The 17,372-nt window shown below is 41.5% G+C and overlaps 1 protein-coding gene across 1 annotated transcript in view; it reads right to left on the reverse strand.

Moving 5' to 3' along the window:
• Window positions 1–559: 559 nt before the first annotated feature.
• LOC145417846 (neuropeptide SIFamide receptor-like) overlaps window positions 560–17,372 on the reverse strand; it is a 386,262-nt gene continuing 369,449 nt past the window's right edge. Inside the window, exons 4-7 of the mRNA XM_080286466.1 lie at window positions 9,181–9,349; window positions 5,577–5,690; window positions 3,967–4,122; window positions 560–1,117 (exon numbers count right to left, since the gene is read on the reverse strand). Coding sequence (XP_080142592.1) covers window positions 560–1,117; window positions 3,967–4,122; window positions 5,577–5,690; window positions 9,181–9,349 — 997 coding nt within the window. The remainder of the gene's footprint in view (window positions 1,118–3,966; window positions 4,123–5,576; window positions 5,691–9,180; window positions 9,350–17,372) is intronic.

Below are 17,372 nucleotides of genomic sequence, written 5' to 3' on the forward strand. Positions count from 1 at the left end.
ATTCGATTTTCAAGAACTATAAGTGCTTCAAGTTATGATATCTAAGGAGCTTTTGATGATTTTCATTTTATACTTACCAAAGGATCTCCACAGTTTGTGGGTAATACTGATTAGAAACTGAATATTGATCTACATTAGTAAATTTGTTTTATTGTGTTAGGTTACTGTCATCCTTTTTGGTGTATATGTATGGAGTTAATGATCCATCAGTTATGAAGCGTTCCTACCTTTGGGTGATTATGTATGAAGTCATTACTTGGATTTACGACTGTGGTAGTACAATCTTGGTCTGGTGTCGGAGATCTGTGATGATGACAAGAGGGCGAGCCCTGAGGGTGAGGCATGGATGAATGAGACTTAGGTATAACAACATTCCACGGGTCTCCCCCTTAACACCCTCAGCTTTCCTCTGAATATTGCCAGTAGAACCTCATAGTTCCTCCTGGGTGGGACACAGAGCCCAGAAAGTGTTTTAGGATTTTAGATTGAGAAAGATGCGAAGTGTTCCAACCCTTGGGAAAGATAAGACAATGCTACAGCTTCACCGGTGACTCGTCTCTTAGTCCACCGCGTCCAGCTTGCCATTAGGGAAGGATCGGTCGGATTCTGTGTATCCGTTATGGTCATCCACCTCAATGACTTCGATGCCATCCAGAATGGATGTAGGTCGCTTCTGGTCTGCGCTTGAGTCATGGGCAAGATCGGCTAGATGGAGGGCCGGGGAGAGACCATTGGCTAAGGTGCTTCTGGTGGCATGATGGTGATGGTACCTTGTTCTTGTGTTGGCCCGGCCTTCGAATGTGTAAATTTTCCCAGTTGTAGGAGTCTTGTGTCGCCCCATAGGATCCACTGCAGCCCCTCCTGCCTCTGGCCTGACGGTGGAGCGGTAGGAGGGGTAGTAGGACCTACGGGTGGTGGAATAGGAGTAGGTGTCGTAGCGGAGAGAGCCGCAGCAGGAGCGACTCTTGACGATGGCCAGGAATCCATTGCGATACTTCTTGTTGAAAAAAGCGTACAAGATGGGGTTTATGCAGGAGTTGGAGGAGCCGAGCCACTGGGCCATAGGAGCCACGATCGCCAGCACGGCCCCCTCCTGCTCACCCAACTCGTCGCCAAGCTGTCAGGGGAAAGCAGGAAGACCGTGAGAACTTGGTGAAACAGGATATAGAACGAAATGTTAGAAGGAATTTTATGAGACTGAAGAAAGTTTGATGAGACAAGAAGACGAAACAGGGTGAAATATAAAAAGAAGCATGATGTAAAAATTGATATTGATATAATAATGTTGATAGTTTAGAAAGGAACATGGTAAAGAAAAAGGACATCGTGAGGGAAAAAAAGGTTGGTGTATGAAAAAACATTACGAGAAAAGAAAAAAAAAGTGTGTTAAGGAAGAACATAGAAATACCAGTGAAAGAACATTATTTAAGAAAAAATAAAAACAGCGTGGCGAGACTGAAGAGGAAATAGACAGCAGACAGAACAAGTAAGAAACAAAATAGTAGAATATAGCAGATAAATTTTCATCGTGTGAAAGGCCGCAGCGCTACGGGACTATACATACTTTTCTTGTTGTCGTCCCGTGAATCCGAGAGTGTCAAATTAAAGAGGGAGTTGGTCGTAATCGAGATAGATAGGAAGGATGGTGATACTGAAGGAGGGAAGGAGGAGGTGATGCAGAGGGCAAGATAGAAGGGATAGTTGAAAACAGCTAGGTAGGCCCTAGAAGAAAATAGTTGAAAGAGGTAGGAGTGAGAGGAGGGGAAAGATGAATGAAAAGGAGGAGAAAGATGGGAGAGTTGAAGAGTGACAAAAAGACTCCAAACAAAAGTGGTGGAAAGTGATGGGAAATGAGGGAAGGCAGGGAAAGATCATAAAGAGAGAGACAGAAGGAAAAGGAGTTGGTAAAAAAAAAAAAAAGAAAAAGAAAAAGAAAAGAAAGCCTTAATCGAACGGTGGTAAGAAGCAAATTGGGAGTGAATGAGATGAGAGAGATTAAGGAAGAGGTGAAGAGAGACGAATGTGCCCTAAATTAAAGTGGTAGAAACTAAAAGGAAATGAGGGAATAGATGATAAAAAAGGATAGACAGACGGTAGAGGAGTTAGTAATGCAACAAGTAGACTTTAAATGAGTAATAGTAGGAAGTGTTTGGTACTGTAAGTAGGATTAGACTGGAGACCTTTGTGGGTTTAGAGTCAAAGAAGTTTATCCTTGTCTCACATTTCACTAACATTTTACTCGCACGCACATAGAACCAAAACTGTCTGTGCCCACACCCACACCGCACCTAACATTCTCTCTGTTTTTTTTAGCCAGACACCTTAATCCAGGAGAAGGTGGTCATGAAGAAATACCTCCATGTAGCTCTCACCTCCCCCACCAGGCCCCTCTCCCCCGCAACTCAAACCATCCTCATTTATTTCGCTCTCCATCCTGTCTCTCCATCCCATCCTTGGTTTCCCTCTCCACCCTCACCTCACTCACACAGATATTTTCGATAATTAGTTACATAGGTATTTCATTCACCACAGATTTTGAAATGCTTTCCTACATTTATGTGTACAGTTTAATGGTCCAAATTATAAAGCAGATCACATTTATTAAGTGTCGCGGGCTGTAGAATTTCGGCTTGCACTGCACTAACAAAATCCACTCGCATGTAATCAGCAAGAAGAAAAAAGTCAGATTCAGTAAGTTCTGAGGACTGTCCGTGGATATTTATGACATGCTTTTAAATTTATTTTACCCCCACCCCCAAAAAAAAGAAAACTAATAACGAAAATTATTGAACACGATGAGCTAGACCTCAATGAACCTCTACATTAATTTCTCGCCTGTCCCACGTCATGAGAGCGAAGCGGAACCCGAGAGTATTATTTTTCAACTGCACCCATGGAATAGCCGAGAGAGAGAGAGAGAGAGAGAGAGAGAGAGAGAGAGAGAGAGAGATTAGCATAATGAGCCAAGGAAAGATATATCGGATCACTATAAAAAATTGTCGCGCATGAAGATGGATTTGCAAAACTGGTTCAGAAGTATCGTGTCAGGAAAGGTAGTTACCATTTATTTTTTTCCAGTCCTCTTAGTTTTACGGGTTCTATTTTCTTGTCAATTAAACACCCCTCTCTCTCTCTCTCTCTCTCTCTCTCTCTCTCTCTCTCTCTCTCTCATGCGTTCGTTCTGTCCACCGTCATCTCCTTCTCTCAGCCTCTTTTTTCCTCTAACTCTTTGCTTGCGATGTGCGGAATTTCTGTAATAATCCGGCTCAAGTCAGGCGTTGTGCGCAGTTAAGAGAAAACCTTATCAAATTCCCATCTCTTTCTTGAATCCTTTTTGGTCACATTATACAAACTTTCGTAGTATTCCGGCATAGATCAGACTTTTATTCCTCTCAGAGAAACTCACTGCTGCGGTCAGGATAAAATTTGTGAAGCGTTCTGAATGAAAATTAGGAACTTCGTATTAAATTACAAGTCAAACGATTTTAGTTAAGAAAAATTAACTTCTGCACAAAGATTTCAGAATAGCTTTGGACTTACAATAAATTCCAGTTAATACCTCATGAATTTCTTCCCCTTTAAGCAACCCACCAAAGCCTGAAGATTTTGGCCTCATTTTCCTTTTCGTTTCTCCGACGTTTGCTCTAATTTGTGGTTTGTTTTCTTTCATTTAATTCGCTCTCTTATGTCCCATTTGTATGTAAAGTATCTCTTCTTTTTTCTTTAATTTTTCTTCTTTCGCCTTCCCTTGCCTTCCCTCTATCTCTTTATTTTCCTTCTATCTACATTCTTTTAATCTCAGTCTCTCTGTCTCTGTCAGTCAGTCAATCTGTCTGTCTGTCTTTCTGTCTGTCTGTCTCTCTTCATTGATTTCTCCTTCCATTTTTCTTCAGTTCTCTTTTATCATTTCAGTCCCTACATCTCCTCACCCTCTCTCCATCACCTTCCCCCATCACCTTCCCTTGCCTTGATCCTGGTGAAGATGACGTAAAGAGGTAACCAAGACAGCATAAAGATGATCACCACCACCACCAGCATCTTCACCACCTTGACCTTGCTTCTCTGCTGCATCTCGTGAATGGCCGCGTCCCTAGTATCACCTGGTATGGCCCGGCGCGCTACCTGTGTCCGAAATGTTAATTAGATACGTAAATAGGTAGGCGGTGGCTGAATCGGTAGAGAGGCGGCCTGCAGTCCTGATGGACCCAGGTTCGAATCCTGGCTGGGACAGGGAACAGTTTAAGGATTTGAATTTCATAAAAGCAGACTTTCCTGATCTACCAGAAGACCCGCCGACATGTCATAAAAGTACCCCCGCTAATACCAATACACCAGTCCTGTATGAGACAGCCCTAGCATGTATTCAATATGGACGGTGGGTGTTAGCGCCGAAGTGGTGACATGTGGAGAGGTGTATGGTATGTAGGAGGACTACTGGGCCTTGAGAGCAGGCTGTGAAGCCTATGCTCAGAGTCGGACACATAAAAAAAAAAAAAAAAAAAAGATAAAGAGATAGATAGATGGACAGATAAAGCTTAGTGAATAGACTGATAAAGAGTTGTTAAAAGATAAGGAGGTAAATAATAGATAGATAGAGAGATGTAAATGGAGATAAATAGATAGATAAGAAGAAATAGATACGGAGATGTATATGGATAGATAAAGAGATAAATAAGTTATGGGATATTAAACATAATACGGTATAGGCGCGTTACCTCTGACATAAACGTTAATAGACACATAAGTAGATAAACAGATAAATGAGTTATGGGATAATGAAACATAATTGGATAATGCCACTTGGATTATGCGACGCTTACCTGTGTGCGAAGAGTAAATGTATATAGTTAGTGTTTTTATATGTAGTTGTGAATAAATAAGCAGTTCCCGTACGTAAAGAAAGATACAAGCAAAAACGGCGATTAGAGTTACAATTAATAAATAAAATAATAAATATGATAATCGAGTGGATAATTGGTGAACTAGCTGGTGATAAAAATGTCTGGTTTTCCGAATATGTGTATAAGTAATAATTATATCAAGGTACCGTAATGCACGGGGGAAAATGCCCGAGTTAATTGATAAACTGACTGATTTTCATGATAAATTGGTTAGTTTTCTGTAGTCTGCCTAATAATGTTTTTCTTGAATCATATTGCACCTCAGTTCTCTTCACCTTGATTATACCACTCTACCTGTCCTAACCCTGGCGATCTTAATCCACCTTCACTTAATCCTGTATACCTTAATCCAACCTAATCCAGCTCATTTATATCCACCTTTCTAATTCTGCTCACCTTAATCCACCTCCCTAACTCTGCTTACCTTAATCCACCTCCCAAAATCTGCTCACCTTAATCCACCTCCCTAACGCTGCCCACCTTAATCCACCTCTCTAATTCTGCTCACCCTAATCCACCTCCCTGACTCTGCTCATCTTAATCCACCTTCCTAACTCTGCTCACCTAATCCACCTCCCTGACTCTGCTAACCCTAATCCACCTTCCTAACTCTGCTCATCCTAATCCACCTTCCTAACTCTGCTCACCCTAATCCACCTCCCTAACTCTGCTCACCTTAATCCAGATCATGACGTAGCAGAAGGAGATGAGGGTGAGAGGCAGCAGGTAGCAGAGCAGCAGGTGTGCAATCAGGAAGTACAGGCGCTCTGCTTGTCTGCTTGGCCAACCCTGAGCAGGAGAGAGAGGAAGGGGGAATATTATTAGGGATGAGAGAGAGAGAGAGAGAGAGAGAGAGAATATTATCATTAATCACCAGCGCTCTGCTTGTCTGCTTGGCCAACCTTAGAGAGAGAGAGAGAGAGAGAGAGAGAGAGAGAGAGAGTTAAAACACTTTAAAAATTAGAGAAAATATGACACAGAAGCAGCCAAAATTTCTCCATAATTCTCACAGGAAACCAAGCCCTACTTTTTCCTTCACTTTCCTCCATTTTAAAATCCATGTCTTAAACTTACTAAGATGGTGTTTTATTTTCTTGTTACATCCATACGGTTTTATTTATTTATTTGTTTGTTTAGTTTAGGAGAGATTTACCGAGCTGGGAGGGTTAGATATGGCCTTTAGTAATAATAATAATAATAGTAATAATAATAATGATGATGATGATAATAATAGTAATAATAATAATGATGATGATAATAATAATAATAATAATAATAATAATAATAATAATAAATGAATAGATAAATACCAGTGTCAAGATCCAGGTCACTTAATTATTCTCCTCTCCTCTTCGATGTGTTACAGACGTGTCACCACGTAGGGCGTGACGCGGGTCAAAAATAAATTGTCTTCGAAGAAAATATATAAAGTATAAATTATGCTTTAATGCGTATTCTCTAGCCGAAACTATTTTATCATCACAGTAAACACCGTACATATAATTGCACCATTTATAGCATTTAAAACACTTGAAGACGGCGCATGCTTTTTATTTTTTTATTACTCCCTTGCATGACATTCCCTGCTGCTGTACCGTGAGACTTACACTAGAAGCCACAAGTAAACAGATGTTGTTCGTAGTACAATATTATACCAGATTATATTTTCCGTAATTTTGGTTTTGACGTAAGTATCCGCTACCCTCAGCATGTACATTTATTGTAAATATAATACATTTTTTAAAAGGATTGTAATTGAATATGGCCTTCCTTCCTAGGAAATGGATCCATAAGCATAAGAAAGCCTCATATCGCTCCTCACGTTTCCCCCCCCCCCAACAAATCCTGCGTACGGATCTGTCCATCTGCTCTTCATCTCTTCAGCCTGAGGTACAGTGCCGTGTGACCTTTGTTATCTGGCACTTGGATTTCTTTCACTCACTCACTCTTCACCCTGAGGACGTACTCTCCATTCAATGCTAGCTAACGTCACACAGTTGTACTCAGCCACAAAGCGACTCCTCAATGTCAGTGGATTAAGTACAACCCCCAAGTCACCTTTTATTTCCACTAAGACCGCCAAATTACCACCATAAATTAATTCCAAATAAGCCGGTCGTAACTGTCTCATTTCAGGTCATAATTTTACGATATGGGTTATTTGTCGTATGATTACAGACGAAATGGTGTCTGGTAACTTTGGTAAGAGGTTATGCCGTTTATAATAAAGTTAATTACATTCCGATACAATAGAATGCAGTTTAAGTTATTTGGACGTAAATTTACAGGTACAGCTGTTTCATTACTGACTCAGTGTCATTATTTAAGCTCTTAATAAATACTGAATGGAAAACAGAAGAAAAGTAATGCAAGTCCAGTTTGTGTAACAGTTGTGGGAAATGATCGTACTTTCATTTGTGCTTAAGTTTGTTAGTGAAGAACATTGTAAATAAGAGTTTCATAACAGTGAGAGAAGGATCAAATCAGGACAAAAGGGTAGAGATGAGAAGGGGGAGGGAGAAGGGGAGGGAGTGAATGGAAGCGACGAAAGGAGTGAAATGATGAGAGGGTAAACTGAGAGGGATGAGAAAATAAAGGCAAAAGAAAGCGGCAGAGGAGGGAAACGGAGATAGAGGCAAAGGAAGAAGACTGAGGGGAAAATTCAAAGAGAGAGAGAGAGAGAGAGAGAGAGAGAGAATAAATCGGAGGAGACGGGGAGAGGAACGGGGAGAACAGGAAGGAGAGTGATAGCAAGAAAGGGAAAATTAGAGAAGGAGGCTGAGAAGGAGAGGGAAGAATGAGATAAGAGGGAGAGGAATTTGTATACCGGGATGTAGGAAGAAAGATATTGGCAAGAAGGATGAAAATGGGCAGTAGAATAATGGCAAAGCTAAGAAGGATAAAGAAAAAAGAGGAGTGTCAAGAGGTCAAGCAAAAATGGAAAGAGTAGCAGTTTGGGGAAAGGACAGAAGAAAACTGAGAATGGAGATAGACAAGGAGAGTAACTGCGGAATATGAATGAAAGGAAAATGTGAGTGGATAAGAAACAGAGAGACAGAGTTAGAGAAAATCGAGAGAAAGAAAGAAAAGTTAAGAAGATGAACTTGAAAGAAAGTATGATAAAAGAAAACTCTACGAGGAAAGAGAAGAGAGAGAAGCACAAAAGAAAAGAGAAAGACACATAAGACGAAAAAAGAGAACTGTAAAGGAAGAATGCTTGAGAGAGAATATGTGGGACTATAGAAGAGAGAAGGGAGAGCAACAGAGAGGGGAAGAAACGAGGAAGTCGTGAGAAACTGAAGACTCAGATTGAGTTATATATATATATATATATATATATATATATATATATATATATATATATATATACAGAGAGAGAGAGAGAGAGAGAGAGAGAGAGAGACAGACAGACAGACAGACAGACAGACAGACAGACAGACAGAAAGCGAGAAAGAGGGAGACAGAGAAACAGAGGACACTATCAATGGGTTGCTCCACGAGGAAAGTGAAGAGGGAGCAACACAAAATAAAAAGAGAAAGACACAAAATACGGCAAAAGAACTGCAAAGGAAGAAAGCTTGAGAGAGAATATGTGGACATTTAGGAGAGAGAAAGGAGGGCAAAGGAGACGGGAAGAAACGAGGGAGTCGTGAGAAACTGAAGACTCAGACTGAGAGAGAGAGAGAGAGAGAGAGAGAGAGAGAGAGAGGACACTATCGATGGGTTGATGGAGACGCCAAGTTAGGGTAAACAAAAGAGGGGATGGCGATGGTGGCAGAGGAGGTGGTTGGATTCGATCGCTTGTCCTTCCTGGTAATAGTCGGACAAATTGTGTATCGGGAAACGTTTATTGAGAACCTGTTTCCTGTTTCAGCTGCTGCGGGAAACGTGGGCCTGAATGTGGGAAATTAATTGTCTTTGCGTTTGTGTGTCCATTGGTCTCTGTTTTGGTCTTTGTGTAATATTTAATGTTGTCTTTCTTTCATTTTACGGGTGTATCGGTCTTTCTGTTTTATCTCTGTCTATCTTCTCTGTCTGTGTAACTTAAGAACAAGTTCTGTATTGAGAAAAATTTATTGTGACGTCAGTTTTAACTGAGTCCTTTCTGGGGAAGTGGAACTAGCGTAGTCCCATTTTTAATGTGCTTTGCCTTCTTTCCAAATTTGTCTATCTATCGGTACAATATGTATATGTAAATGTAAACTATCGATCCACCCACCCATCTATGTCCAACTATCTATCCATCCATCCATCCATCCATGTCCATTCGTCTGCCTACCTCGACACAGAGGAGCAGGTCCGGCACCTTAGGGTAGAACACCTGGGTCTCGAAATACACATAGTAGGGCACTGCGGAGGTGATGGCGATTATCCAGATGATGACGATGATGGCACGAGCTCTGGAACTGGTGATTTGCAGCTTCAGGGGGAACCAGATGGCCAGAAACCTGTTGGGGGAGAGAGAGGGGGAGTTAAGCGAGAGAGAGCGGGTGGGGAGAGAGAGGGATGATGGAACACACACTACACTTATGATAATTTGCTTAGCCAGATGGCGAGGAGTTTGTTGGAGAAATGGGGTAAATTTGTGTGTGTGTGTGTGTGTGTGTGTGTGTGTGTGTGTGTGTGTGTGTGTGTGTGTGTGTGTGAGAGAGAGAGGGAGAGAGAGAGAGAGAGAGAGAGAGAGAGAGAGAGAGAGAGAGAGAGAGATGAGACTGTTTTACGAGAGAGGAAGAGCTAGTTTTATGGGAGAGTGGGAGAGGGTGAGTGAGTTAGCTTCATGGGGTGAATGAACTTTTATGGGAGAGAATGAATTTTATGGGAGACTAAAACTTATTACATAGACCACCTTGATAATATGAATATCCCAAAACAGCTTTGCATTTTCTAGTGTGACGAAATTGCAAAAAGTATCAAAAAAATGACGAAAGTAAGCAGATTTCTTTTGCTGCTAACCAAGGAGATTAAACCCTTCAGTCCGGTGTCATATTTTCTGTATTACTGTTGCTTTCTCGACGATTTTATGCATACACACTAGGAGAAATTTTTTGGAGCTGGAGGGGTTTTATATATAGCATTCATTAACACCTTCAAAACCAGTTCTTTCCTAGGTTGTGTAAAAAAAAAAAATCTGATGGTAGGAAGATTAAAAATTGACGTCACAGGCTTCAGGGGGGTTAAATTGCATCCAGGTGACACAGGTACGGTCATTATTACTGTTATTCAACGAAGGAGAGCATGTCTGAATTATTAACACCCTGAAACAACCCACAACAAGATGAAAGTTTCTCTCATCTCATTCCTCACTCAAACTTTCTGGCTGTTTCGTTCCACCACTTTCTACTTTTTGCGAATTTCTTTTCTCCATCTTGTTCTTTGCCATTACCTTTTCTCCCTCTTCCATCTCCCTCCACCCTCTCCTTTCATCCAGACTCATCCTGTCTATGAACTTCTTGCTTTTATCTTATTTCCTATCTCCAATTACCCTTCCCTCTGCATCTATAAGTTGCTACTCAAGTTGCCTGGTTGTTCATTTGTTATCTGTACCACGAAAGATACTACCTCCTCCCCTCTCTCCTGTCCTTCTCCACGTTTACCTCTCGATTGTTACCTTCTTCACCCAGACTTATCTGCGAATTAATCTCAGTCGAATTTCTTGTCTCCATCTTGCTCATTGTCTACCTCTTCCGTTTACTCCATTTCTGGATTGCCAATCAGTACCCTACTTGTCCATATGTTATCTCTTCTACCATCTGTTATCTGTTCTACCGTCTGTTATCTGTTCTACCATCTGTTCTCTGTTCTGCCATCTGTTATCTGTTCTACCATCTGTTATCTGTTCTATGAAAGACCTCACCTTCCCATTTCCATTTCTGTTTCCTGATGATCGTGATTTTAGTTTCTTGCGTCTGTTTTATTTAATAACAAACGTAATTCTTTCCTTTCCTTTCCTTCCCTTCCCTTTCCTTCCTGTCCTTTCCTTTCCTTCCCTTCCCTTTCTTTCCTTTTCATTCCTTTCCTTTCCCCTCCTTTCGTCCTTTCCTTTCTTTTCCCTTCCTTCATGAGCTTTCCTTAAGTTTACTTTCGTTAGGCTTCGTTAAAATCTAGGTTTCCGATCTATAAGTGGGAACGAGGGACTGTTAGAGAATCGGTGTGGAAGGAAGTAAACGAAAATGGATGGGAGAGAGAGAGAGAGAGAGAGAGAGAGAGAGAGAGAGAGGCTACGCTACTAACCAGAGTGGAAGGAAGAGGGAGAGAGGGAGAGGGGATGGGGGCTATTAACTAAACAGATTGGAAGGAAATCAGAGAGAATGGGAGGGAAAGGCCAAGGAGTAAGAGAAGGAGGACAATAAAGAGAAAGAGAGGAAAGAGAGAAGCTAGAGAGAGCGACGATATAAAAGAAATAGATGACACTGAAAGATATATATAGTAAAAGGAAATGCAAGGCTAGTGAAAAAGAAGGAGAAGATAATAATGGAAAGAAAGGGGAGAGGAAGGAGAGGGAGGGAGGATAGTGAGGTAAAAGAATAATAAATGGGAGAGAGAGAGAGAGAGAGAGAGAGAGAGAGAGAGAGAGAGAGAGAGAGAGAGAGAGAGAGAGAGATGTGACAAGACGAGTGAGGAAGAAGAGAGTGGAAGAAGCACACAAGAAGGAAGGGGAACTTAAGATAATTGAAGAAGCCTTGAGGGACGATTAAGGAATTACGGGACAATATATAATTTTGGCAGTCGGCGTAAGAAAATATTAAGGATTGTGGTGAATAATGATGATGGTAAGAATAGGTGCAGTGAATAATTCCTCTACAGTAAATATACAAATGTCTTTCAACTCTCTCACTGTCTCACAAAAGGATGGTGGTGGACAGCCGGAGATGGAAATGTATAGTCTGCATCCCATTTGGTTCACATTTAGACACACACACACACACACACACACACACACACACAGTTCTACTTACAATCAACAGTAAACACAGACTCTCATCTTTCTCATCTTTTACTGCCCAGTTCGATACTTGTAAGCTTCTCTCTCTCTCTCTCTCTCTCTCTCTCTCTCTCATTTTAACCTCTTCAGTCAGCTGATGCGTTTTACATTCTCTTCTAGTAACATGAAATTGTTACTCACTTTCCGAACCAGAGGGTGACTGAAGACGTGACTGGATAAAAGAGAGAGAGAGAGAGAGAGAGAGAGAGAGAGAGAGAGAGAAGGGTGGGTTCCATAACCATCCTTCAACCAGAGAACGTAATTTATTTTTATTCTTGCAGTTACCAGACGATTTTATTAAGCTTACGAGAGAGTTCAGACTGTTGGGGGTAGACATCACCTTCCTCAGCCCCTTCAGCAATATGGTAATCGAAAAAAAAAAAAAAAAAAACTATATCGTCGTCTGGGGGCAGCAAAAAGGAAAAAATAATCCCAACAGATGACGCCACAGGATTGAAGGAGTTAATGAAAATGCGAGTAAAATGGTTAAAAAAGAAGAAAAATTATATACATATAGTTACCGAAATGGGCGTAAGATGAATAAAAAGATTAAAAAGAATAGAAAAACTTATATAGTTAACGAAATGAGAGTAAGATGGATCAATGAAAAGCAAATGAAAAAAAATAGTGAACGCAATACTGATAAGATGGTGAAGAAGAAAAAAAAAAACACTTCCATATAGTTAACGAAATGAGAATAAGATGGATTAAAGAAAAGAAAAAGAAAAGAAACATATAACTAACGAAATACGAGTAAGATGGGTTAAGAAAAAGCGAAAAAGACAAGAAAAAAAAATAAATATACAATACTACTCGGAAAAGAATCCAAGAACTGCGTGAAGACTTGAGATGAAGAGCGTCTTAATTCTGTCTTGAGCCGATCTTGAGGAGCCTGCCAGCGCCCAGTAATTTTAGGGTTGAGTGGATTAAGGAGTAGCCGGTGTGTGTTTGGGGAGGGGGGTATCCTCAGCGAATTGGACCTTAACCTGAGATTTGGAAACAGGCTTAGAGCTACTAAAGAAAAATGCGACGGATTAAAAAACAAATTTGCAACAAGTTTCTTTGCAGTAGTTACGGTACTCAAAAAATATCTTTATTTATCTGTCTACATGTCTATCTATCCATCTATTTAACTACCTGTCTATCTGTCTATCTGTATCTATCTCTCTATCTATATCTTTCTGTCAGTCTGTATCTATCTATCCAGTCAGTGCACTTTATTCACACACAAGCTTATGATCATTTAAGTAACCAACTTACGACGAGATTCTTGTCTATATTAATCGTCAACAAATATTAATAATTCCATCTAATTTACTCCACCTCCGTACTGCCGCATTGCACATAGCCATACCATATCTCTCGCTTCGGAATTTTAACACTATCGAATTAAACTTAATTGGCCTAAAGACGTGTGTGTGTGTGTGTGTGTGTGTGTGTGTGTGTGTGTGTGTGTGTGTGTGTGTGTGTGTGTGAGAGAGAGAGAGAGAGAGAGAGAGAGAGAGAGAGACGGGGGGAGGTGAGCATTTTGTACTTTTTTTTTTTTGTTGGTTCTTAAATGCGTCCTGTCTGGTAAGCAGCTATTTTCTTACACAAAAATTTTCTTGTACTTTTTCCATCTTCTCAGTCTTCTTCCCCCCCCTCTCTCTCTCTCTCTCTCTCTCTCTCTCTCAGCAGCGTGCCAAGAGAAATGTGTGCCAGTGCTGAAGGTCAAAGGTCAGCAGGGGTCAGGGTCAGGGTCAGGGGGGGCAACTGGGCTCAGTTGAACGCGGTCACGGTCATATCTTTCCCTCTACTGCTCTCTTTCTCTCGCCTTTATTCTTTCTCTCTCTCTTTTTTTCGCTCTTCACCACTCTTTTTTTTTTCCTTATTTATCTCTCTGTCCTGTCGTCTCTTGTTATTGTTATTGTTTGTTTCTGTCTGTCTCTGTCTGTCTGTCTGTCTGTCTCTCTCTCTCTCTCATTCAGCTTCCACATCCTCAAATTCTTCATTCTTATGCAAACGACTAACCAGAGATCTCTTTCCTTCCCCCCCCCCTCTCTCTCTCTCTCTCTCTCTCTCTCTCTCTCTCTCTCTCTCTCTCTCTCAACTTCCATCCCCCCATTCTTTCACAGGCGACTAAATACAGCCTACCTAAGTTCCCCTTCGACTCCATAACTCTTCTAATTTTCTTCCACTTCCAAGATTACTTCCAGAAGGGTCTTGGAGTGAAATGAGAGAGAGAGAGAGAGAGAGAGAGAGAGAGAGAGAGAGAGAGAGAGAGAGAGAGAGAGAGAGAGAGAGAGAGAGTGTCACGGGGTTTTTGTGAATATACAATATTAATGAATAATATTCAATAATACTTGATACTTTAAAATGTTACTTGAGAGCAGGACAATGAATTGACTTGTGAAAATCAAGCAATGATTGATACTTTATGCCGGCTTACTTCGCCGATTCTATAAGGACGAGAATTTATTTACCTTCTCAGCAGTACACAGTAGAGACTAATTACTCACAAATGCTGTTTGTTAGTACTGCTAGCCTCACGAGAAAGTGACTCCACCCCTGACAATCAATAACTAATGATGTGAATAATAAGCAGGTTCTTGCTGGGGCATTAACTCCAAGTTGCACAACGGATTTAAGTTAAATGCAAAAAGGGCTGGCCTAAGTACCAGTTATGAATAATGCAAAGCATTATGCAAACTAGGAGCGATAACTAGAATAAACTTAATGTGGAGAAATAAAACACGAGTTTACATTACATCAAGCTCAAGAAAAAGAACTGTTAATTTATTAATTACAATGAAACAAATTTACGTTACATGATTCAAAATGAATTCAAAATAAGGAGAACACACTCACTTGCTCACTCAAAAGCTAAACTCTTAAGCCTAGGAAAAATGAAAGAAAAATACTGGTCAGAGAGTGGGCTAAGCAGGATGAACTGGGCGTCGTTGCTGAGGAAGGACGCTGCACACGCTAAACCTCTCATTGGCTCACACTAGGTGGGGATTCAGGAACTCGCTGTACAGACACCGCTCCAAGCTGGGCCAACGAACCTAGTCCTACGGCACTCTAAGTCTGACTGAATTCAAATTGCGAGAGAGAGGCGAGAGCAGGCTGCACTTGCTAACGGCTAACGAATTTAGTGTGAGCGATACACACCCACAATAAATCACTCAGCGGAGGTGCTAATGTCGCACACAAAGACGATCACTTATGAAACAGTGAAAAATTGTTCTGAAAACACTCCCGATCGGGTGAATATGTGACGGTTGACTGAGTGATCCATACTGGGATTCCACTAGAATTCGCGGTTTCCCACCAAAGTTCAATGTCACGAGTTTATTTAAATTATAGGATCGCGCCAACTCATGACATTACGCCTCATCAAAATCAATTTTTTTTTCTCAGGAAAAAAAATTTCAATATACATACATATAAATCCTAACTCAGTCACACAAGATTCACACTGTGGTGTGTGTGTGCTATCCTGCTACAGGAGAAAGTCACAGTCGCCAATGGGCGAAAAAACCTCATATTTATGTTAATAGAAGAAAGCTTGAGGAAAAAACTCCATGACAACGATGAAAAATCCTGTACTCAGGTCAAACTGAGCGAAAAGTTCACTACATTTACATTAACAACTAATTGTTATGTAGCGTGATGTATGTAATACACGGTGTAGGTGTGACAGTTGTGGTGTAACTGTGCCTACGTGTAAAATCATGTAATACAAATTAATAGTAAAGAGACGACAAGGCAGAAGAGAAGAGGCGGCAGCATGCAACAGGGACAACCAGCTGATCTGCACGACAATGCTGCACCCGCCACCTTCAACTGCAAAAAGAATCAAGGTGGAGCATCAAAAGTGTCATTTCTCTCTCTCTCTCTGCCTAGCAATCAGTACTTATGTTATTATTAACCAGGATACGTAGTCTTTGGATTTACAAATCTCTCAGAACCCTTGTAGTTTACTGGTTAACGCTTATTAACCAGGAAACGTGCCAGTTCTTGAAATTACAAATCTCTGAGAACGGGCAGTTTACTAGTTAACCTAACATTATTAACCAGGAAACATGCCAGTTCTTGAAATTAAAAAATTCTTAGAACAACCAGTTTACTGGTTAACCTAACACTACACTTACGATTAATGACAGGAAGCTAAGAATCCCTAAGCAATCTCAGGCAGGTCACATTTTAACACCCACCGTGGGTGTGAACACTCATGTGGATAATGTGCATTCTCCGGGAATCCTCAGAGAGGCCCACAGCTCGAGACGTTCCACAAGGTAATTCATACACAGCCTCGGACTGTCTCTGCGGGGTTCTCAAACTTCCCCCTTAACTTATGGTATACATGTATATACAGGTCCTGGACGTAACATGTCCTGTTGGACCAACGGGCAAGACGTCAGGTCTGCACCCACATTACCACTGCACTGTCTCTCAACTGACTCTGAGATTATGGGTGTGGATTCAAACGGCACAGAAAGGATGTCCCTGATTAGTGGTACATGGACACACATTGCAGGAACGCACAAAACTATCTATCTCTCGTCCCATCCCTGGCCAGAAAAGTCAGCTTGGATATGGCCCTGGGTTTTCCTTTTGTCCATGTGACCTCCAGAGGCTGAACAATTACCCCATTCTAACACTGCTTGGCAGTACTTAGCGGGAACGACAAACTGCAGTCGAACCTCACCCTGGGGTGTTCGTGACTCATGGTACAGCTGTCCTTATTTACGAAGGAACTTGGCTTGACCTCCTCATGAATACTTTATCACTCTACCCTTTTGTTTCTTTCGCACGGCAGCAAGTGTTGGGTCAGAATGTTGTTCTTGAACAACATCTTGGCTACAAATCATGATCTTGCGGCGATGCAACGGTCACTGGGGTGACACAGTTTGGAGCCTCAGGCATGGCTCATGTTTCTGCAGCCGAAGTCTGAGTAGCGTCATCTTCGGTGCAACTATGCTTGGCACCTGGAATATTGCCTATGATAAGGTCAAAGAAAGGTTCTGACATGACAACTGCGACTGTCGTACCAGTGTAAAATGGAGATGCCACCTGGATATGTGCCTCAGGGAACAATCTCACTGATCCATCAATAAGGTTAGCTTGGATCTGTCGACCTGTGTACTCCTCAGGCCGAACTAGACTGCCTGACAGAGCAATCTGAGGACCCATTGTCTCTCAGGAGCTTCACAGGAATGTCTCCCACAAACCCTGGCTGAACAAGGAAGGTACTGTCACCTGTGGGAGGGCCTGTGGAGGAAGCAGCTAGCCACTGATTAGGGCTGAATAAATGATGCGGCAAACATGGTGCCCTGAGAATTTGATGCTTGAGGGGTTGTACTCACCGTCTGGGGAGAAGGAGGGTTGACCTCCTGTGGCAGTGTTCACTGTCGATGGGGGACCAGAGAACTGTGGGGGTGTACCCGTATTGGTAGGGACAAGACCACCGTGCTGCTACTGAGGAATGAAGGCTGCGTTCGCCTCCT

Source organism: Coenobita brevimanus, chromosome 111, assembly GCF_032717465.1.
Source record: "Coenobita brevimanus isolate Jiangsu-jjx chromosome 111, ASM3271746v2, whole genome shotgun sequence".
In the NCBI taxonomy this organism is placed as follows: Eukaryota; Metazoa; Arthropoda; class Malacostraca; order Decapoda; family Coenobitidae; genus Coenobita; species Coenobita brevimanus.